Source organism: Sebastes fasciatus, chromosome 17 (assembly GCF_043250625.1).
Source record: "Sebastes fasciatus isolate fSebFas1 chromosome 17, fSebFas1.pri, whole genome shotgun sequence".
NCBI classification, from domain to species: domain Eukaryota; kingdom Metazoa; phylum Chordata; class Actinopteri; order Perciformes; family Sebastidae; genus Sebastes; species Sebastes fasciatus.
Window position 1 is genome coordinate 31,214,657 of NC_133811.1, and position 23,067 is coordinate 31,237,723.

At 41.6% G+C, this 23,067-nt stretch overlaps 1 protein-coding gene across 16 annotated transcripts in view; it reads left to right on the plus strand.

The window, feature by feature from the left end:
• The first annotated feature begins 1,445 nt into the window (after window positions 1-1,445).
• epb41a (erythrocyte membrane protein band 4.1a) overlaps window positions 1,446-23,067 on the plus strand; it is a 52,377-nt gene continuing 30,755 nt past the window's right edge. For 9 of the 16 annotated variants that reach the window (XM_074614290.1, XM_074614292.1, XM_074614299.1 and 6 more), the window contains exons 1-13: window positions 1,447-1,603; window positions 14,027-14,349; window positions 14,671-15,006; window positions 15,734-15,838; window positions 15,984-16,047; window positions 16,132-16,207; window positions 17,190-17,408; window positions 18,515-18,602; window positions 19,317-19,469; window positions 19,583-19,680; window positions 19,799-19,974; window positions 20,954-21,201; window positions 21,488-21,562. In XM_074614290.1, the coding sequence (XP_074470391.1) occupies window positions 14,035-14,349; window positions 14,671-15,006; window positions 15,734-15,838; window positions 15,984-16,047; window positions 16,132-16,207; window positions 17,190-17,408; window positions 18,515-18,602; window positions 19,317-19,469; window positions 19,583-19,680; window positions 19,799-19,974; window positions 20,954-21,201; window positions 21,488-21,562 (1,953 nt within the window). In that variant the 5' untranslated portion in view covers window positions 1,447-1,603; window positions 14,027-14,034. Of the gene's footprint in view, window positions 1,604-1,710; window positions 1,733-14,026; window positions 14,350-14,670; window positions 15,007-15,733; window positions 15,839-15,983; window positions 16,048-16,131; window positions 16,208-17,189; window positions 17,409-18,514; window positions 18,603-19,316; window positions 19,470-19,582; window positions 19,681-19,798; window positions 19,975-20,953; window positions 21,202-21,487; window positions 21,563-23,067 lie in introns of those variants that run through there. The other 7 variants (XM_074614298.1, XM_074614305.1, XM_074614300.1 and 4 more) reach the window with 5 other exon arrangements.

Consider the following 23,067-nt stretch of genomic DNA (forward strand, 5'->3'; position numbering starts at 1 on the left):
GATGCATTGATTTTCTATGGCAGAGGGATGCTTGGTTACTGATGGTGGAGCTCTGCCATGAACAGCAGCTCTGAGCTGTGATTGGAGCAGGCTGCTCGCTGCTCCGCTCCCATTGGCTGCTTCCACTAAATACACCATCCTCATTACATACAGAGCTCCTCCCAGCTGGGCAAGAGGAGGGGGAGCCACAGGGCGTGTACCAGGGAGGGTGAGCCCTGTGCGCTGTCTTACAGGCTGGGTGTTTCACCCTATCTGTTGTTGTACCAGACCCAGGATGTTGGTGGTAGAGAACATGTAAAGTATGCATGCAGGTCAGAGACAGATAATGCTCAAGCCTTGTGGGTATTGAAATGGGGAGCATGGGAAACCTTTTATACATACATACATACATACATACATACATATGTATATGCATTATAAATACCGCTGGAGTACCTGTGGGCCACCATGTTCTGATGTATCACTCATTGTTTGATATCTCTACAGTTGATACTAGTACACAAGAATATTTACATATTGTACATCACTGTAACATTATATATATATATATATATATATATATATATATATATATATATATATAATTATTTGGACATATTATTTAGGACATATTAATTAATATAATATTAAATCATATTTTGTTAATATAACAAATATATTAATTAAATATATAATATATATATTTAATTAATATATTTGGATATATATTATTGGCAGCAGACTCCAGAAAACAAAGGCCTGCTTCTTTAAACAATAGTTATAATATATATATACATATATCTATATATATATATATATATATATATATATATATATATATATAGATATATGTATATATATTATAACTATTATTTATTTTCTGGAGTCTGCTGCCAAAATAATTATAGACTTTTACAGTGTTTAGTGATTAATTATAATAAATTCAAATATTGATCAATTCAAAAACGTTATGATACATCAATTCAATTTGCCTTTACATGCTGCATTAATACATTCAAAGTAAATAACAATAACAGAAATATCAATTAATTAGCCAGTAAATTAGCTAACAGGAGCTCTGATTGACCAGCTCAGGAGGTCCTGTTGGGACTCAATTTAATTAACTTACTTTATCATTAAGGTGGCACACTTCTTTTTTTTAAAGTCTATCAGTCTGAATTGATTATGATTAAACTACTACATCCAGACACATTTTGCAGTTTGTTTTTCTGGCTATTCTGACTCCTCTGCACAGCGGATATGGTCTTGGAAAAATAAAATATAATAGAATCTGAACCTATAACGTTCAATTACTGGCTTCTTTTCTGGTGCTTTCACGGTCTTCCTCCATCTGCTGAGGGGAACCGTGCACAGATAGCCTCCTGCTGTGTGTGTGTGTGTGTGTGTGTGTGTGTGTGTGTGTGTGTGTCTGTCAGACAGCGCTGAGGGCAGAGAAAGCCCTCCGTGCATCGCCTGCTGCTGGTTCCTCCACATTGTTAAAGCCTCCTGGTTCCGCTCAGGAACCTCCACTGGGTTGATCTGAGGCTCGGGTACCAACACAGACCGCTGAGCATCACCATCTGTTCTTCTGCTTCTTCTTCTTCTGCTCGGAACACAACACAGGGTGAGTGATGATGAGGAGGATGATGGTGATGGTGATGGTGATGGTGATGGTGATGGTGATGGTGATGGTGATGATGCTCATCACACTATTTGTTGACATATTTTCTCATTCAGCGCCATTTGCAGACAGGTATCTCACCGTTCCTCCTCCGGACTGTGTTATTGTTCCTGTGAGACGCTGCTCTCATTCTGACTGTTAGAATAAAGCGTTTCTGAGTCTTCATCATGTGAACCGAGCCGCTGCTGCTCATCTCTTTGTAAACAGACATATTATATATATATTTATATATCTTATTCTAACACAATGCATGCAGGATGTATTGAAACGATGCATTGTGGCTGTAACGTTGTAGATGATTCTGGTGTATTAGTCATAATAATCATCATAACGCGCTCCTCTAACGTGCAGTCAGCTCTGATGGAGCAGCAGCTGTTAGTCTGTTCATCTGTTTATCAGCTCAGCATCAGATAGAAGCATCTTCATATAGAAGCTTCATCATATAGAAGCTTCATCATATAGAAGCTTCATCATATAGAAGCAGCATCATATAGAAGCATCTTCATATAGAAGCTTCATCATATAGAAGTTTCATCAGATAGAAGCAGCATCATATAGAAGCAGCATCATATAGAAGCATCTTCATATAGAAGCTTCATCATATAGAAGCTTCATCATATAGAAGCTTCATCATATAGAAGCTTCATCATATAGAAGCTTCATCATATAGAAGCAGCATCATATAGAAGCAGCATCATATAGAAGCATCTTCATATAGAAGCTTCATCATATAGAAGCAGCATCATATAGAAGCAGCATCATATAGAAGCATCTTCATATAGAAGCTTCATCATATAGAAGCTTCATCATATAGAAGCTTCATCATATAGAAGCTTCATCATATAGAAGCAGCATCATATAGAAGCTTCATCATATAGAAGCTTCATCAAATAGAAGCTTCATCATATAGAAGCTTCATCAAATAGAAGCTTCATCATATAGAAGCAGCATCATATAGAAGCAGCATCATATAGAAGCTTCATCATATAGAAGCAGCATCATATAGAAGCTTCATCATATAGAAGCTTCATCATATAGAAGCAGCATCATATAGAAGCTTCATCATATAGAAGCTTCATCAAATAGAAGCTTCATCATATAGAAGCAGCATCATATAGAAGCAGCATCATATAGAAGCTTCATCATATAGAAGCAGCATCATATAGAAGCTTCATCATATAGAAGCTTCATCATATAGAAGCTTCATCATATAGAAGCATCATCATATAGAAGCTTCATCATATAGAAGCTTCATCATATAGAAGCTTCATCATATAGAAGCATCATCATATAGAAGCAGCATCATATAGAAGCATCATCATATAGAAGCTTCATCATATAGAAGCTTCATCATATAGAAGCAGCATCATATAGAAGCTTCATCATATAGAAGCTTCATCATATAGAAGCTTCATCATATAGAAGCAGCATCATATAGAAGCATCATCATATAGAAGCATCTTCATATAGAAGCTTCATCATATAGAAGCTTCATCATATAGAAGCATCATCATATAGAAGCAGCATCATATAGAAGCATCATCATATAGAAGCAGCATCATATAGAAGCTTCATCATATAGAAGCAGCATCATATAGAAGCTTCATCATATAGAAGCTTCATCATATAGAAGCATCTTCAGATAGAAGCAGCATCATATAGAAGCATCATCATATAGAAGCAGCATCATATAGAAGCTTCATCATATAGAAGCTTCATCATATAGAAGCTTCATCATATAGAAGCTTCATCAAATAGAAGCTTCATCATATAGAAGCAGCATCATATAGAAGCTTCATCATATAGAAGCAGCATCATATAGAAGCATCTTCATATAGAAGCATCATCATATAGAAGCTTTATCATATAGAAGCAGCATCATATAGAAGCTTCATCATATAGAAGCAGCATCATATAGAAGCATCATCATATAGAAGCATCTTCATATAGAAGCATCATCATATAGAAGCTTCATCATATAGAAGCTTCATCATATAGAAGCATCATCATATAGAAGCAGCATCATATAGAAGCTTCATCATATAGAAGCAGCATCATATAGAAGCTTCATCATATAGAAGCAGCATCATATAGAAGTATTATCATATAGAAGCTTCATCATATAGAAGCTTCATCATATAGAAGCTTCATCATTTAGAAGCATCATCATATAGAAGTTTCATCATATAGAAGCTTCATCATATAGAAGCATCTTCATATAGAAGCATCATCATATAGAAGCAGCATCATATAGAAGCAGCATTATATAGAAGCTTCATCATATAGAAGCATCATCATATAGAAGCAGCATCATATAGAAGCTTCATCATATAGAAGCAGCATCATATAGAAGCTTCATCATATAGAAGCAGCATCATATAGAAGTATTATCATATAGAAGCTTCATCATATAGAAGCTTCATCATATAGAAGCAGCATCATATAGAAGCTTCATCATATAGAAGCAGCATCATATAGAAGCTTCATCATATAGAAGCAGCATCATATAGAAGTATTATCATATAGAAGCTTCATCATATAGAAGCTTCATCAAATAGAAGCTTCATCATTTAGAAGCATCATCATATAGAAGTTTCATCATATAGAAGCTTCATCATATAGAAGCATCTTCATATAGAAGCATCATCATATAGAAGCAGCATCATATAGAAGCAGCATTATATAGAAGCTTCATCATATAGAAGCAGCATCATATAGAGGCTTCATCTTCATATAGAAGCAGCATCATATAGAAGCAGCATCATATAGAAGCTTCATCATATAGAAGCAGCATCATATAGAGGCTTCATCTTCATATAGAAGCAGCATCATATAGAAGCAGCATCATATAGAGGCTTCATCTTCATATAGAAGCAGCATCATATAGAAGCAGCATCATATAGAAGCTTCATCATATAGCAGATCTTTGTGCAGGTTTGAAATAGGAGGTGATAAATGAGCTGCCTGTGACTGAACGAGACTCAGGAGACGCTCGGAGACTTCCCCTGGTCTCTTTATTAACTGGCTTCTTTTAAATATAGATTTCATGACGTAGATTAGTCCCAGCCGGTCGACTCTATGTAGATCTGGCCTTGCTGAAGGTTCAGGCCTGATTTCAGACAGGAAGCTAGATAGTAAGTAAGAAATGTCAATAATAACTCCAGCGTTGATGTGTTTCATCACATCATTTACTGAATACCTCTTTAAAACGTAGCTTTGTGTTTACTATACTTGCTTTACTTGCTTGCATAAAGCATCACCGTGGATTTATCCATTAATGTGTGTTTTTGCTCTTATTTAAACTCTTTAACCTGCAGTTTGTTTTAACTCCTCTAAAATCATCTAATTCCTCTCCGTTTGACACTATTATATTTATATTATATTTATATTATATTTATACTATATTTATATTATATTTATACTATATCTTTATTATGTTTATATTATATTTATATTATATTTATATTATATTTATACTATATCTTTATTATGTTTATATTATATTTATATTATATTTATACTATATCTTTATTATGTTTATATTATATTTATATTATATTTATATTATATGTATATTATATTTATACGGCTCATTCTTCTCAGGCAGCAACATTTCTGTCCCCATCAATTACTTCTACTACTTATTTAAAATGTGTCAACGAATGAATTATGAATTATAGATTACAGACTTCTTTATCACATAAACATGGAATAATGCACATTAAAAGAAAAAACATGTTTCCAGTGCAAGCAAATCAAATTCCAGAAGAACTATGAGCTATAAAATACTATATATATATAATTGTTTTGTTTTTTACAACTGTACTGTGTGTCCCTGAAGTAGTTTGTTTCTCGCCTTCCAAAAAAAGGACTACTATTCCCTTGAGACCATTTTCAGGAAGAGACCTCATATTTTTGGAGGGAACTGAAAGGAGTAACGGAGGGCGAGCGTTTCATGATGTCAGAGGTCTTATTGACATTTTAATGTTTGTAATTAGAAAGGTGTCAAATAAAAAAATAATAATAATTAGGTATAAAAGAATGTTAAGATTGTGAATTAATAATTTAATAAATTTGACAGGTCCAAAATGAATGTCTTATCTCTGCAGAAGATATCTGACGATCGCTCCCCACTTCCACCAAGGCTCGTGAGCCGATAGTAAAACAACGTTGGTGTCTCTGGATCGTCAGTTAGTGCAGAAAAAAACGTATAAATGGCTGAGATTGACGATGCCTGGCAACGACTTGTTGTGAAGTGAATGCAATGGAACGGGGGGAGAATGTGACATCTAGTGGCTGAATGTGATCAATGTTATCAATAGCACCTTTAATCTGTTTGTCAGCCTGTTATTATGACGGAAGTTAGTCTGGAAAATGTGAAAACAACACATTTGATATCAAAGTTCTGCAGCTAGTTAAACCTGGATCACTCACAGAGCTGAGGCAAACTTATAGACCAACCTACCCATAACTATTATTATTATAATGCCTGAGATCGGACAGTTAAACACGTCACTCTTCTTAGTACAAAAAACCTGAAAATCAATCTTTTTCCCCCCAAAAGTTATGAGGCCCAAATGTTGCTGCGTACCAGGAATGAGCCTCCAATGATGTTCACATGATGTAATATTCAAACACAATAAGACTCCAGACTCTTATTGACGTATAACTTTCTTTTACATGGAAATACTCTCTATGTCTTGTGCATGGTTTTATTCCGGGGATCTTTCCTGGAGCTGAAGGGGAAATTGAGGGAAAACTATTGGAGACGTCCTTCCTACTGAGCGGTCGTGTCCCAGTAGCCTATTTATGTATTTTACAGCTGATCTAAGGCCAGTTAGTTCTGATATCCTTCAAGCAGACCTTCCTGAAACCCAGAGACAATAGCATGTTGGTTCAACATTCATATTTAGTTAAGAGACTTCATCTGGAAGCATTAATGCTTTTCTGTGTGTATGTACAGTACACTATGTCTTCACATCATGTATTACATAAATACTGTCTGTTGTATTGCACTTCTTGAAAGTATTTCCATACGTCTAAATTTACAAAATAAAGTAATTTCTGACATAAATATTCCTTCTCAGCCCTCAAATCCGAGAACCCACCGTCCAGCCTCTGTAGCCGTTTACTCCAAAAATCAAATATGGATTTTACTTGATCATCTTAAAGCTGCAGAAGGCTGTCAAATATGATTAAAATGATTAGTTGTTTTTATAAAACGATTACTATATCGTGACAGTAGTACATGAAACAAGCAATCTGAATAAAATCATGTTCCTCCGGTGTCTTCCGGTGTCCTCCGGTGTCCTCCGGTGTCCTCCGGTGTCTTCCGGTGTCCTCCGGTGTCCTCCGGTGTCCTCCGGTGCTCCTAATGTCCTAAAATACGGTCAAACTAGGCAGCACTGATCAAATATAAATCAATATTCTGTTACGTTAATGTCTATTTCTCTCCTCAGATGTTCTCAGAATCATCTTGTAGTGCACGGTTTAGCTGGAAAATGAGAACGTTTGTGACCCGACACCAAGCCCCGCCCACCAGCCGGAGCTCAGCCAATAGGAACGCTCTGTCTCTCTGAAATGACCTCTGATTGGTCAAAGTCTCCCGTCACGGGCTAGATGTTCTAAAGCCTGAAAACAGAGCCATGAGGAGGAGCAGAAGTCTAGTTTTCCCTCAGAACACTTGAATTACAATATGCTGAAAGGTTATTATGGGATGTTTGCCCAATGATGCCAAAAATATACTGACTACTGCAGGTTTAAATATGAAAAAGAGTCTTACTCAATTTCCTGTTGTGTCATGCTGGTCTCTGTTACCTGCCAGTAAGTCCAAACTGAAATACAACAAACTAAAGCTGTAACTGACTGTCGGATTATAACCAACAACGATCATACAGACGTAGACATTCTGGTGTAGAAGCTGATCTGAATGCCTCATTTCAATCAGTGAGGACTTTCTCATTGGTTTTGCATGTTTTAGTCTATTTACTATTTCACATATATATTTCATTACTGTTGACCCTTCACCATATTCATATGTTTATGAATGTGTTTTTGTGTTTCCATTCATTTAACAAAGACTTAAAATGAACCTGTGTGAGGTCACATGAGGACGATGCTGTTCCTTTAAGTCGTGCTGTTGTGTGGTGATACAGCACATATTGCTATGAGTGAGCACTTCAAGCAGCGTTCCTAGTAAACGGTTGTATCAGACGGATGTGACTGTCGGTTTGAATTAGAGGACAACGATGGTCTGATCTACATCTCTTGGACCTCTTACGCCTTCAGTGTGATGGCATCATGTGTGTCCCCTGAGGGGAGTGTGAAGATGATCTAATGTGAGATAGCAGAGGCCTACTGGGCTTCACTCTTCTTCTGGTGAAGCACTAATGTCCAACTCCTCAGTACACCGTACTCTCCTGCTGCGGTCCAATAGTCCTTTTCTCTCAGGAAGGTTCCTAACGGACTGAAATGACCCTCTCAGTATCTCAGTAGCAGCCGTGATGAGAGCTGTAAATGTTAAGGAAAGGAACTTCAATGCTTCCTTTACTATCTCCTTTAGGACATACTGGAGCATCCTTTACCAAAGGAAAGGAGCTTCAATGCTTCCTTTATTATCTCCTTTAGCAGAGGACACACTGGAGCATCCTTTACCAAAGGAAAGGAGAGAATAACATCCCACAATGCCTTGCAACCGCAGCATTTAAAGCGAAGCAGCCCGTCACTGAAGGAGCTATTTAAGAACACACGGAGGGAGCAGCACCTTTTGTAGTCCGTCTTCAGAACATTGTAGTTTCACCACGGCAGACTGACGTCACTAACATCCGCCGCCGTCGCATCATAATGACGGAGCTTCTAGTGAAAGAGCAGTCAGGTTCTCTGAACACCACGTTGTCTTTTTCTGAGTCCTTCTGAAGTCTCCTTCTCATCTTTCCTTGACCTCATGACGTTTTCCATCCAGGTTAGGACGTCAGTTATTGACTACTCGAACGCAGCCCCAGTCTTGTTTCACTATCGTTTGTTTGTATAGTTTTTATAGGAGTGACTGTGAAGTAAACACATCAGCTCTGAGCATGCCTGGAAATGACAGCGTGATGCATTTAAATGAGAGAATTGTGGTACTCTCCTCCTCTAACATGGCTGTTTGTGCACCGTGATATTTAGTTGCAGATTTAGTTTAAACATGGCAAATGTGATTACTTTAATATGTCAGAATGCAAACCGTTCCCTAAACCTGCCCAACCCTAAAACCTTTCAGTGTGTTTTGTCTTTAATTAGATACTATTAAGTGTCTCTGAGCTGTGTAGGTCTTGATATTGATCACTTCCATCACCGTCCCTGATTCCTCCGACCTCTTTAACCCCCGTAGGCCCTGAGGGGTGTGACCTCATACCGGCCTCTCCTGGGACTCAGCTGTTGTTGTTTTAGGGCTTTGTTTCTTCACTTTGTGTCTTTCATGAAACATTCCCACCTCTGAGTTGATGTAGGCCAGCTCACAGTTTTCTGGGTTGTTTCCTGAGCTCGTGCCAGCAGAGCGGTCCTGTGTGGATCCAGCGGTTGACTGATAGACATCCAGCTTCCTCCGTCCTCCACATCAGCACACACAGCAGCCTTTAATCCCACACAGGGCCCGATTAATTTTAAAGCCGCTTTCCGTCCTTAAGCTCACTTTCAGCACTCTGACACAAACAAGCTACCACGCAGCCAGAAATACAGATATACTGTACGCTTAAGTGTGCGTTTACTTTTTACAAATGCATTTTGTTTGCATTTTATTTGAACCTTTGAACCGAACCGTCTCCGAGAGTCTATCTGGAATCTTAGAACTGTTTGGCCTTCATCACATGATGTCATCACGTCACTGGTTGGATGTTTTGAGTTTCAGAACGTCGTCTGAATGTTAACTGAAAGAAACCAGAAGTGTGTCCCGTATGGTCTGTGGTGTGTTTGTATAGCAGCTGGGTAGCATCTCTGACCTCTGACCTCTGACCCCACCGCAGCTTTAGTGTAAAAACCATGTTTGACCTTTAGAACGTCCTCCAGCAGCCGAGCAGTGAACCTCTCCAGGCTATAAAATGCAGATGTTGACCTCTCATTGGTCGGGATCTGTGTGTGTCCACTAGCCACTTCAGTCAGCGTGTCTCTCTGTCCAGATATCGGGACAATGTCTTCAGATTGTCCTAGAGTAACGGTCCCCAGAGGAGAAGTACTTCTACTACCACTGATAAGCCTCATATATCCAGTGTGATGACGCTGCCTCCAGAGGTCACACATGTGTTCTTATGTTTGCGGTGGTCCGCACCTTATGGTGTGATGATGTGATGATGTGGGTTATGAATATTCTGCCTCTCTCCTCATCAGTAGAGCCTCTGGATAGGACTGACAGACCGTTCAATATTTTTGGATATCATATGAGAAAAATATGATAAAATCAACACTGAGTACAACAGAATCAGAAAAATGTCTGAAAAAATTCTGAAAAAAAATGTGAAAAAAAGTTTGTTACTATACGAAGCATCAAGTTGTAAGTCAAAGACTAGTGTGTAGGATAAAGGGGGATCTATTGGCAGAAATGAAATATCATATTTTTACCTCCTCTAATTTAATATTTTTGTTTTCACCGGCGTTGGTTTGTTTGTCGGTCTGTTAGTAGGATTACTCCTGTCCTCTCAAGTCGGTGATGGATTTGATTGAAAGGGGGGGCGGGGGGCGGGGGGCGGGGGGGGGGGGGGGGGGGGGGCACAATGAACAATCCATTAGATTTTAGTGACGATCCGGATCATGATCATGATCTGATTGCTATCAGCCTGAGCGTTAAGACCACAGAGTATAACACATGCACAGTGTAACTGATGACACGTTGATGACGCGTGACCCCGCCTCCTTCTAAGAGCAGAGAGATACACATATTCTAAGCTTCAAGTCTACTGTTTTATGTTTTATGTGCAGAACTACAGTGATTGTGTGTTGGGCTCTGAGCGCTGCCAAAACACAGGTGACCCACACTTAATACTGTACCTGAACGCATCCTGTGTAGACACTGCTGGGGGGGCCGTGTAGAGGAACTAGGAGTTCAGTGTGGGACAGCTTCTCTGCAGGGGTTCTGGACTGTAATATAACTTACTAACCCACGCTGAGTCCATTTTAACCTTGTGAATGTAGTGTGTTCTAGTTAAGGTGTAATAATGTGTTAAATAAAACAGGCCTTGAACTACAATGTTTCTGTGTTTCCCGCCTGTATGTGCAGTCTTCATGCAGTTCAGCTGAATAGTTGGTCACGTCCTCACAGTCTCTTGTTTGAAGGCAGAGGAACGACCCACACAGCTCATTGTTCTGAATTAGCTCCACCTTTTCCGTCTCTGTACGCCGGCACATCCAGAACACTGTACCACATCGCTGTGGAACTGGAGACATCTGAACTGACAGTCTTCGCTCCTGTCGTCTTGATTTAGAACGATATTAACCTGTCAGAAGTGTAAATGCTAAATGGACTTGTATTTATATCCTTTCTAGTCTTGTGACCACTCACTTTACACTACATGTCAGCATTCACTCACACATTCATACACTGAGCCGACCTGCCCGTCAGGATCTGATCTAAACACTCATTCACACACCGATGTGTTTTTGTATCACTTATATCTCTTCTACCTGCATTTGTTTTGTATATTTTCCTTTTGTCAATAGAAAGTCAGAAGAGTAGGGATGAATGTGTAGACTTTGTCACCGTGCTGGTTTTATTCTAACAGACGGGCTGGTTTCACTGCTGCGGTGCGTCTCAGGACTGAAAAGCTGCAGACTCTCTGGTTCTGTGAGACACCTGCTACTAACTGCTGAGTGGACCGTCAGCAGAGAACCTGAACTATACCTGTCTGTATGTTTGTTCTCGTTCCCCTCCTCGGTACACCTGGAGCCGCGGAGCCCACGCTCTCTCTCCTCTCTGCCCCGTCAGCAGTTGTGCGGCTGTGCCAGCATCCACTCAGCACTGCAGGCTGCCAGCAGCCTCTGAAACTTCACGTGGTGGCGAGCTGTGATTCTGTTCAGCCTCAATCTGCCAGCACACCTCAAAGTGTTGGATCAGGTGCCGTAAGCACATAAAAACATTTTAGGCTACACAGAATACTATAACGGTGTTGAGATTGTGCAGCTCAACCTCTACACCTTCAGGTTTCAGTACGCTTCACTCGGTCATACAGCGTGTTGTTGGACCACAACACCAACATGTCTGAGTGTCGTGTTGTTCCAGCCGCCCACTTCCACTACTGAGTGCAGGCCTCAGGATGTAAATGTGAGCAGACAGCTCTCATATGGCCACATTAACCACAAGCCAAGTCCCGTTGCTGGTGTGAGGGGGATGATGGGAAACGGAGCAACTGATCATGACAGGCAGACGAGACGATGCGTGTTTGAGAAGCCCGGCGGCTGCTGGAGTTAAAGTGTCGCCATTAGTGCCAAGTGAGAGGGAGACGGTTGTCTTTACCTCGTGGCGGTAGAGACACACGAGACAAAACCGGAGGGAAAGAACTTATCACTGACTTCTGGACATTTTCTAATCGTCATAGTGTGACGTGAAGAAGGTCTATTCGTGATCTTTTTATGTGCTTTTTCAATAATGGAAGTTATTTTTACACTAAAAAACACAAGCTGTGCTGTGATCATGTTAGTTGGATGTTTTTATAATAAATGCTTTCTGGATGAAGTTGATCTGAGCACTAGAAGGCTGTATTCACATTCATCTGCTGATGTCTCTCTGTGCTCGTCTTAAAGGTCCCATATCGTGTTCATTTTCAGGTTCATGTTTGTATTTTGTGTTTCTACTAGAACATGTTTTCATGCTTTAATGTTCAAACAACACATTATTTTCCTCATACTGTCTGTCTGAATATACCTGTATTCACCCTCTTGTCTGAAACGCTCCGTTTTAGTACATTTCAACGGAATTGCGTTGCTAGGCAACAGCTTGGGTCCATGTTTACTTCCTGTCAGCTGATGTCATTAATATCCACTGCAACAGGAAATAAACTGGGACACATTTAGAATGTTTACATTTAATGTAATGGTCTAAATATTGTATATTTGTGACATCACAAATGGACAGAAATCTTAACGGCTTGTTTCAAACGCACAACTTCTGAATACGGGCTGTGTGTGTTTCTCTGTATAGTGCGTGTTTTGATAGTTTCACAGTATTTATATATATCACTTAAACCTGCTTTGTAATATAAAAGACATGAAAATCTCACTTTTTACAATATGGGACCTTTAAATCTCAGTTTAATGTGTGTGTGTACGAGCAGGACTTTGTGACATCACAAATGGTTAGAAAGCCATTGGTGGTCCGGTGGTATTTGGACCTCGCCACACAAGTGTGATGTGGAAACTAGAAGCCTGCAGTGCACATACAGTACACAACATAGGACCAGCCTGGAGCTTTAAAGTTTATTCTTTAACCTTGAGAACATAACTCAGGTTCACTTATTAGCTTTTTCTAGAACTTTCAATCACATTCCTCAGTCACAGCCAGTCCTTTCTGCATGATCACTGTGTTGCATGAAGTGCTGAGCAGTCTCCTAAATATGACGTTCCCATACAACCAAACTGTTCGGCCAATTACGTTTCGAGGGAGACACATTTTCTCCCAGATTATGTTTGTTTTTGACGTATCACAAACATGTTTCTCATGATGGTCTGCGGAGGTCGGGGTGGAAGGACGGGTCAAACAAACACGAGACGTTCACCAGGAGGCCGCTGTTTGTGTCCCGTGTGGAAACAAATCTCAACCGCTGACTCTAGTTTACGTCCGTAGTTTAAATAAAGTAACAAACAGTTATTTTAAGCCAAACCGTGATGTTTTTACTGAACATAACCAACATAACGTGTTTAAAACTGTGACTGTAATCTGGGACAAAATACGTTTCCCTCTAAACGTAACAACCGGGTGTCGTCGCTGTAGCTTTGGTAGTATTCTAGTCTGCCGTTAGTTGTCGATTCGATCCCCGCCTTAAAGCCTTAAAGCAAGACGCTGATCCCCAAAAAACAATTCCTGGTTCCTCCAAACCTCCGTGTGTCGAGAGATTTAAAACAAGACACTAAAAGTTAGTCTCGAAAATGTGAGTACCTTCAAATCTGCAGCATAAAATGAGACGTTTCTCGCTCACACAGTTGAGTTGAACATCTGCTCAAATGTCCAGTTTTCTAGAATTTAACATTGTTACTCACTTTAAAATCAGCATCATGATTCACTAGAACCAGACTGTGTTTTGGCCTCTAATGATATAGCATTAACTCGTCTGATCTGGATTAACACATACTATACAGGTTTCTGTGTTTTTAAACCCCGATTCCGTCCTCTATCTATCTCTACAGCCGTTGCCATGACAACAGACGAGGCGGAGAGTCACCAGAAGAAGCCGAGGCAGCAGGAGGAAGCCCGCCAGGACGCCAGGCCGCCCTCACCGGAGGAGGAGCAGCTCCGGCCTCGCAACCGCAACTCCGCCGGCCGCGGCCTCTCCCGCCTCTTCTCCTCCTTCCTGAAGAGGCGCTCGCAGTGCGAGAGCGAGGCGGGAGAGAAGGACAACAAGGAGGAAGAAGAAGAAGCTAAGGCGCCCATCGCCGACCCTGAACCTGAGCTGAGGGCAGAGGGAGAGGTCGCCCTGGACCAGCACTCAGTCAGCAGCGCGGAGGCTCAGGTCAGCCTCTACATCTAAAGCCCTTCTGTCTGTTTAATCAATGACTTCCTATCATTCACACATCGGTAACAATTCATATGCTAATTATGAGTATTTCACATCAATATCTGACAGGATGACATGATGAAGGGATGACATGTTAGACGTAAACAGACACACACAGAGAGAGAGACTGCTGTTTCCCAGTTTAGTAAACTGGTTTTATTTTACTGTACATGTACAGAATAGATTATTGAAAGCCAAGTGGAGCAACACGTCTACACAGGAGGACACGTTATTAAGAGAGCGTAGACTGCTTTGTAATTAAAATGTCTCCATCAGGCCGTCCAGGTGGAGAAGAAAGAAGTGGAGGAGGAGGAGGAGGAGGGTGGAAAGGACAAAGAGAACGCCAAGGAGAAAGGAGAGGAGGCCACCCTGGAGAAGGAGGACAAGGAGAAGGAGAAGGAGGAGGAGGAGAAGGAGAAGGAGAAGGAGAAGGAGAAGGAGTCTGGTCCTGAAGGAGGCAGTAAGAAAGAGGAAGAGGAGGAGGAGGAGGAGGAGGAGGAGGAGAAGATGACAGAGGAGGAGGCCAAAGCTCCCAGAGCTCCACGCCGACCCAAGACCATGCAGATCAAAGTCACCCTGCTGGACGACGCTCTGTACGAGTGTGAGCTGGACGTAAGAGCACTTTTATTATATCAACATAATCATATTAACATGTCGTGAATATGCTCATATACAGCTTATTCAGCAGTTAGTTAGACACCAGGTTTATGCTTCATTTAATCGGGATGCAACTTACGATTGTTTTGGGCGATGGGTTATTTGTCCAGTATACATGGACATGTGGTCCACCACATGATCTGAAATATGAAACTTCAATAGGAGAATAGTAATATAATAAATAGTAATAGTAAATATAATAATAGTGATCTATTGGAGCTCAAACGACCAGCCTTAATGCATCTTCAACAGAACACCTCCATCATCATCAAGCCGGCAGACAAAGCTGGTTTAATGTTTAGTTAGAGAGGCTCCGGTCCCGACTCAGACCGGTCCGAGGAGAGGACCGGTCCTCACCTCGGACCGGTCCTCCCCTCGGACCGGTCCTCCCCTCGGACCGGTCCTCCCCTCAGACCGGTCCTCCTGCTTCAGTCTGAACCTGACAGCTGTTAAACCGTCCTGTGGGAGAAGTTCTGTTCTCTGAGCCATCTGCTCAGTCATGTTCAGTAACAGGAGGAATACATCGTCTCGTATGTGATGACAGGTTGTTGAATGTTTGATTATTCAGTGTCTTGTTCGCTGTGTGTGTGTGTGTGTGTGTGTGTGTGTGTGTGTGTGTGTGTGTGTGTGTGCGTGCGCGTGTGTGCGTGCGTGTGTGTGCGTGTGCGTGTGTGTGTGTCAGAAACATGCAAAAGGCCAGGAGCTGTTCATGAAGGTGTGTGACCACCTCAACCTGCTGGAGAAGGACTACTACGGCCTGGTCGTCTGGGAGACGGGCACCATGAAGGTGAGCTGGATCTGATATATCATCATTAGGTGGTTTTATAGTATTTGATTAAAACAGTCTGCTCTTCATATGTTAACGTCATCGATGGTTAGACGAGACTGTGGCCCTCAGTGTTGATGATATCAAACCTCACTTTCTTCATCAGGTTTGGATGGACCTCACCAAGGAGATCCGCCGGCAGGTACAAGGTGAGCAGAACTTTACCACAGGTACACCCTCTGTTCTCATTCTCATGGTTTTATATTTAAACATGTTTAGAGTTATTTCATCACACCTTCCTTTTCTTCTTCAAGGTGCCAGCTATAATTTCATCTTTAATGTGAAGTTCTATCCGCCGGACCCGGCCCAGCTGTCTGAAGACATTACGAGGTACCGCACTACTATCTACTAACATCATATTACTGCATCAGCAGCTGGACAGGATGTCTCTCTCCAGATGAGAGGATATGATAGGAAGACATTGCATGGGGTATTCACTGATGGTGTAATTTGTGTGCGAGCCCAAACGTATTACCAAAATAAAACAAGTGCCAAAATGATCATCAGTAAAGTCAAACATTAAAACAATAAATGTGTGCAATTTATGCAACTTATAACTGGGATGGTGAACTTATATTTCCATGTTTCCTTTTTGTCGTAATTTGACCTTTTTTTTTTTTATACTTTATTTTTTCCCTTTTTTTTCGAGGTTGTTTTCATATATGCAATTTACAGTTCATAATTACAATAGTTTATAAACCAATTTTTAAGTAGTTGAGCTTAGAAACAAACACAAGAAGTACACTAGAGAAAACAACATCAGCATTCAAAGTTGAAATAACATTTAAAAAAACAATAGAATAAAAACATTTATTATTATTATTATTATTATTATTATTATTATTATTATTATTATTATTATTATTAATAATAATAATAATAATAATAATAATAATAAATTAAATAAACAAATAAGTTAAAAACAACAACGTTTGACCTTTGTGAAATAGTTGTGGTTCTATATTATTTTCATATTTAAAGGTAACTTATTCCAGTTCCTGGCTCTACTGAACCTAAAGGAACTAGTTCCCACTTTGGTGTTAAACCACTAGAAGTCAGCAGCACTGGCTCTATAGCCTGGTGGGCATGAGATGAAATATATGTTTTATAAAAAGCAGTTCATTAACTTGGACAGACTCGTCCAGGTTGATTAAATGTGAGATCAAAATGAACCTCTATGAATCAGACATTACAGAGGCATGTGCAGATGAACGGAGTATGAAAGTCTTGACGTTTGATTAGCAGTTTGATAATATATAATAATCTGGAGTTCCATAATAAAGTACATGTGATCCCTATCTGTGCGTTGCAGGTACTACCTGTGTCTCCAGCTGAGGAAGGACATCCTGCAGGGACGCCTCCCCTGCTCCTTCGTCACCCTGTCCCTGCTGGGCTCCTACGCCCTGCAGTCGGAGCTGGGCGAGTACGACCCGGAGGTGCACGGCAACGAGTACACCAAGGATATGAAGATGGCCCAGGGTCAGACCAAGGAGCTGGAGGACAAGATGATGGAGCTGCACCGTACATACAGGTCAGAGTGGATGCTTTCACAGTCTTCACCTAGAATCCACCAGCTCAGTGGATCTGCAAAACAATTCAGTTACAAGTCAAACCCTGAATTCAAAATGTCACATAAGTAAAAGTACATAAATATTGTATGTAAAATGCAATGAAGTATTTAAAGTAAAAGTACTAATGATGATAGTGCAGCTGCCTCTTAAGTGTTTTAAAGTAGTGTAACTATAGTAATTATAAAAATGTGTACTAAATTACAGCACTTAAGTAAATGCACTTTACTTTTACTTTTGACCGCTCCACTTAACAGAACTAACTCCATGTAATTATTGATATATTATGTATAAACTACACATAAACTGCATTACAAGGGAACGCTTAAACGAAAGATTTCCCTGCTCTCCATTCCTGATAACCTATAAATAACAACACTTCCAAACTGTTCCCTTTCTTTGAGTGTAAGAAGTACAACTACATTCTGAAAACGTTCACAGTTAATGAATAATCCATTCACATAACAGATGACGGGCAGCCCGAGACGTCTCGCTGATCTCTCGGATATGACAGAAAACAGACAATAATTAATTAATCTTCAGTTGTCCCGACAAGTTCTTGTATTTTTTGCCATAATGAGTCTGATAGTGGCTCTGAATATTATATTCCTTGAGCACTGAAAGGTGCTGTGAACACACCAAGCACTCCTTTACCTCTGTGGAGAAATAGGAACTGGTCCATTTCTCTTGGAAAACCCGACACTCTGTGTCCACTTTCTGTTTTCCACCGATATCTCCTGCATGAACAGGAGCCTAAACGCTTCACAGTGTTGTGTCATGTAGCCTGTACAGAAGCATGTGGGATCTATAATAGTAATAGCATTTTCACACTTTGCAAAGTCATCCAGTGGGCCGGTTCTGGACCCTTTGGCGGGCCGGTTCTGGACCCTTTGGCGGGCCGGTTCTGGCCTCGTAGGTTTGACACCCCTGATTTAAACCGTCCTTTATCCTGTTCCGGTTGTCTTCAATGTAAACGATTACAGTATTATTATCACAGCATCTCCACAGTCACAGTAACTAAAGAGTTGGTGGGTTTCCTGTTGTTGTGGTGTTGTTGTGGTTCTGGCAGGTCGATGAGTCCGGCCCAGGCAGACATGATGTTCCTGGAGAACGCCAAAAAACTCTCCATGTACGGCGTGGACCTCCACCAGGCCAAGGTGAGCACCGGAGCTACGACTCCTCAGCTGCTCGTCTAAACGCTTGAAAATGTGCCTTTATAAAGTGAATCATCTTTGTGTTTTCCGTGACTGGATGATTTCAGATTCTTCATAGATCAGGTAGAACATATAACACACTTTAATCTGGGTGTGATTCAGTGACTAATGCTTCATGAAAACCAGCAGCAGAGATGTACAAACATAATAATGTGTTTAAGCTTTGTCTGTTCGTATTGTTGATGCCGTGCATCAGAGAAGCACGCCTGGTCTGAAAACAGGAAGACATGTGACTTGTGAGGTTTTACAGCTGAAATCAGGTCAATCTGTTTACATCAGAGTAGAAGGATTTAACCGCATATGGAGGGAGGACTTTTAGAGGACGATACTGCCCCCCCGTGGACGACGGTGAGCAGCACAGGAAGCTGCATCAGCCATTATCACTAGTAGTAGTACATACAGTAGTAAACACTTCAAACACACTATTAGGAGAGGACACAGAGGAACATGATTTTTTTTCAGATTACCTGTCTTGTGCACTGCTGTCAGGATATAATGACTGTTTTACCGCTGCAGCTTTAAGACACTTCGTACCACTTGTCATTCGTTTAAGATCTTTATATCTTAGTTGTCCACAGAAGCTCTTAGCTCTCTGAAGTGTGCATCCTGTTGACATGTTAATGGGAATGGTTGTGTCTCTCTGGGTGTCTCCGTCAGGATCTGGACGGTGTGGACATCATGCTGGGGGTCTGCTCCAGCGGTCTGATGGTTTACAAAGACAAGCTGAGGATCAACCGGTTCCCCTGGCCCAAAGTCCTGAAGGTCTCGTACAAACGCAGCAGCTTCTTCATCAAGATCAGACCGTCCGAGGTACCGAACGTCTTCATGTTCATCAACACTGAACTCACCCTGACCACGAGTGAAACCATGAAGAGAAGTTCATTAGTCATCTTTGTTTAGCAGGTTTGTGTTTCTTGTTTCAGGTGGAACATTATGAGAGTGCGATTGGCTTCAAACTACCCAACTACAAGGCGGCCAAGAAGCTGTGGAAAGTGTGTGTAGAACATCACACCTTCTTCAGGTAGAGTATAAGTTAGTTAGTTCACATGCTTGTAGAGTGTTTTAGTTGAAAGAGCTGCTCGCTTGCTGCCTGACTCAGAGTCAGATCAGAGATCAGTATCAGTGACCTTTGTCTTCAGGCTGACCTCCACTGAGATGGCCACCACTCCCAGGAAGTTCCTGGCATTGGGCTCTAAGTTCCGCTACAGCGGTCGGACTCAGGCTCAGACCAGACAGGCCAGCTCTCTGATCGACAGACCGGCTCCTCTGTTCCAGCGCTCCTCCAGCAAGAGGAACTCCCGCAGCCTGGATGGAGGTACGTTGTTCCACATCATGACGACGCCGTGTAACTAGTGTTCATTTAGAGTGTCCTCAGGAATGTCTGCTGCATGTCTGCAATCACAGGAGTCTGTCTGAATCCAACACTCACATTCATATACACCGATCAGCCATAACATTCAGACCACTGACAGGTGAAGTGAATAACATGGATTATCTGGTTACCATGGCAACTGGCAGTGGGGGGGGGGGGTATATTAGACAGCAAGTGAACATGTGTTGGAAGCAGAAGAAATGGGCCAGCGTGAGGATGTGAGCGACTTTGACGAGGGCCAGATAGTGCTGGCTAGACGACCGGGTCAGAGCATCTCCAGAACTGCAGCTCTTGTGGGATGTTCCCGGTCTGCAGTGGTCACGACCGACCAAAAGTGGTCCAAGGAAGGAGAACCGGTGAACCGGCGACAGGGTCAGACCCGAGGCTCATTGATGCACATGGGGAGTGAAGGCTGGCCCGTGTTGTCTGATCCAATAGAAGAGCTACTGGAGCTCAAACTGGTTCATGTCCAACCTGAGTGAAACCAAAAGTATAAAGTGCCAGAAGGCTTTACTCCGACGGTCAAAGGCCTCATTCAGACCAATAATAATGGCCTGAATGCTGAATACTCATGGCTTGTATTAAAACACTGTCTTTATTAAAGTACCGGTACTAATGAAACGGGGTATCGTACCGTTTTTAACGTCAGGGTATCGCGATACCTTTCTAGTATCGGTATACCGTACAGCACTAGAGGGGATTATATAGCACATCTAGCTGGAACTGAAGGGCATCTCACGCATCAGACAACAGCATGCAGAAACCCACAGAGAGAAGATGGGCCGAACATACTTCATGGTCTCAGTTAACTTCTTGACTTTAACCTTTAGAGAACATTAAAGTTGTTTTGATCCCACATCCCTGCAGGTCATACTTTGGTTTTTAAAGTGAGACCGTGGTCTCTCCTCTCTGTCCGTTCCAGCCATGGCGTCCACTCCCGACAATAGATCCACTCGTCCGGTCAGCGCCCCCGTTATGTCGCCGGTATCTCCCGGGGAGGCGTCTCCCTTGCCGCTGCTAACCACCCTGCATCGCTCCCACCACCGCGACGGCTCCACGCCCAGAGGCCACCGCTCTGCAGGCAGGAAGGCAGAGCTGAAGGCAGAGAGTCAGCAGGCGGAGTACACCAAGAGCCACAGCCCCAGACCGGAGTCCACTCCAGAGATCAAGGTAGTGGACGCACTTCTTTACGTCACCACGTGTGTTTTAGGGACCAGCAAGTCTTTTTAAAGAGGGGAGGTTACATTAATATTAATAAAGAAACAGGGAGTCCCACTGGTCAGATTATGACAATACACAGTTGTCCTATGTATGCGTATCCTTAACTGTTCCTGTGTGAGAGACATCAGTGTACAGCAACATTTAAGGAGTGCACCAGACTTGTTTAGTGGAATGTTTAGGCCTCTGGTTGTGCTCTGAACTGATCCTGATGTGTGAGCTTTGTCTGTGCTACCAGACGGTGGCGAGGAGAGAGCGGAGGCACTCCCCCTCCGTGACCACCGCCAACGGGGAAAGAGAGAAAAAGAGCCAGGTTTGTTTGCTTGACGCATGATCCGACAGAACCGGTGTCGGAACCAGCTGACAAAAACTAGAAAGAATAAAGCTGTACGATACTGTGCAGTGTCTACTGTATGCAATATTTAAGAAATGATACGTAGAAAAATATAGTGGCAAAAACATTTAGCAAAACAGGGACACAAAACACACACTTTGTCTTTGAAGGTAAAAAATTCTGTATGATACATAAACTAGATATATAGACCATAAATGATCATATAGTGGCCAAGACTCAAGACTCCTCCATGTTAACCTGTATACATGTTATACTGATAAACTACTGATACTGAGAGTCAGTATAATGTATATTTCCACAGTTCAAAAACACAGTGATGTCATTTTCTTTGCTGTTTTTTTCTTTTTTATCGTTGTTAAACTACCGTCAACGTGACGCAGCACTTTCTACACACATTTTTCACATTAAAAGCCTTCCAGTGACTCCGAGGGTTTATAATCTGTCTCTTGCCTAGTAGGAGTCGGCCATACGGATAAAATATTAATATCATTTCCAGTTGTTGATGGCCAGAAAAAATGTCTGTTTTTAGCAAATCCAGGAAATGTAAAACGTGACGAATCAAAGTACTAACTCGCGTTTATGTAAAATAATATCAAAATCTAATATTGCCAAAAATCTGTCCTGATCATTGATTTAGCAAAATAGCAGTGGTCTAATATAGCCAGAGATATTAAAGGGATAGCTACCATAATATATGAGCAGTATGGTGAAATCTGTGACGTCATGGTAGCGTCATATAACCCACTCCTATTGCCTGGAAAGCTTTTAATGTGAAATATCTGCAGGAAGTGATGAGTTCCATCGACAGCAGCTTAACATCCGGTCAACAGAGCGGTAAAGTAGAATGACTGATGGTCCGTGTCCACAGCCTCCGTGCTTTCCACGCTCCCCATTCATTGTCTATGTAAGCAGCCGCGCAATGCATTCTGGTAGCGTGGCGTCGCGATTCGAGAGACTAGGCGTCACGACGCCCGCTCATCATTTGCATAAAGTTGAGGGCTCGTCTACTTTATGTAAATCACGGGCGTCCGACGCGACTCGAAACTCTCGAGGAACATTTAAACTAAACGTTGTTGATCTAAAATAAAGACAGATTCATCAACATGGATTATTTCTCACCTCAAATGTTTTCAGAAACACATCTCAGTGAACTATTTACGTGAAATAAGAGAAGAAAGTTTCCAAACGAGCCACCAGACTGGTTCCGGTTCGAAAGCTGGGAGCAGCAGCCAACGGCGGGAAAGCGTTCGTCCAATCAGGAGCCGAGTGCCTTGTTTCTAGGGACAGCACACCAAGCGTCCAATGTTGGGAAGCGTCGCGTCCCCTCGCGATAAAAAACGCCCCTGTGGACACGAACCATCAAACTCAGTGAATTTAAACACTCCTAAAGATGATATGAAAATGTCCATTATGCTAAATCTACCATAATAATATATTATAGTACAGATATAATAGCTCATTTG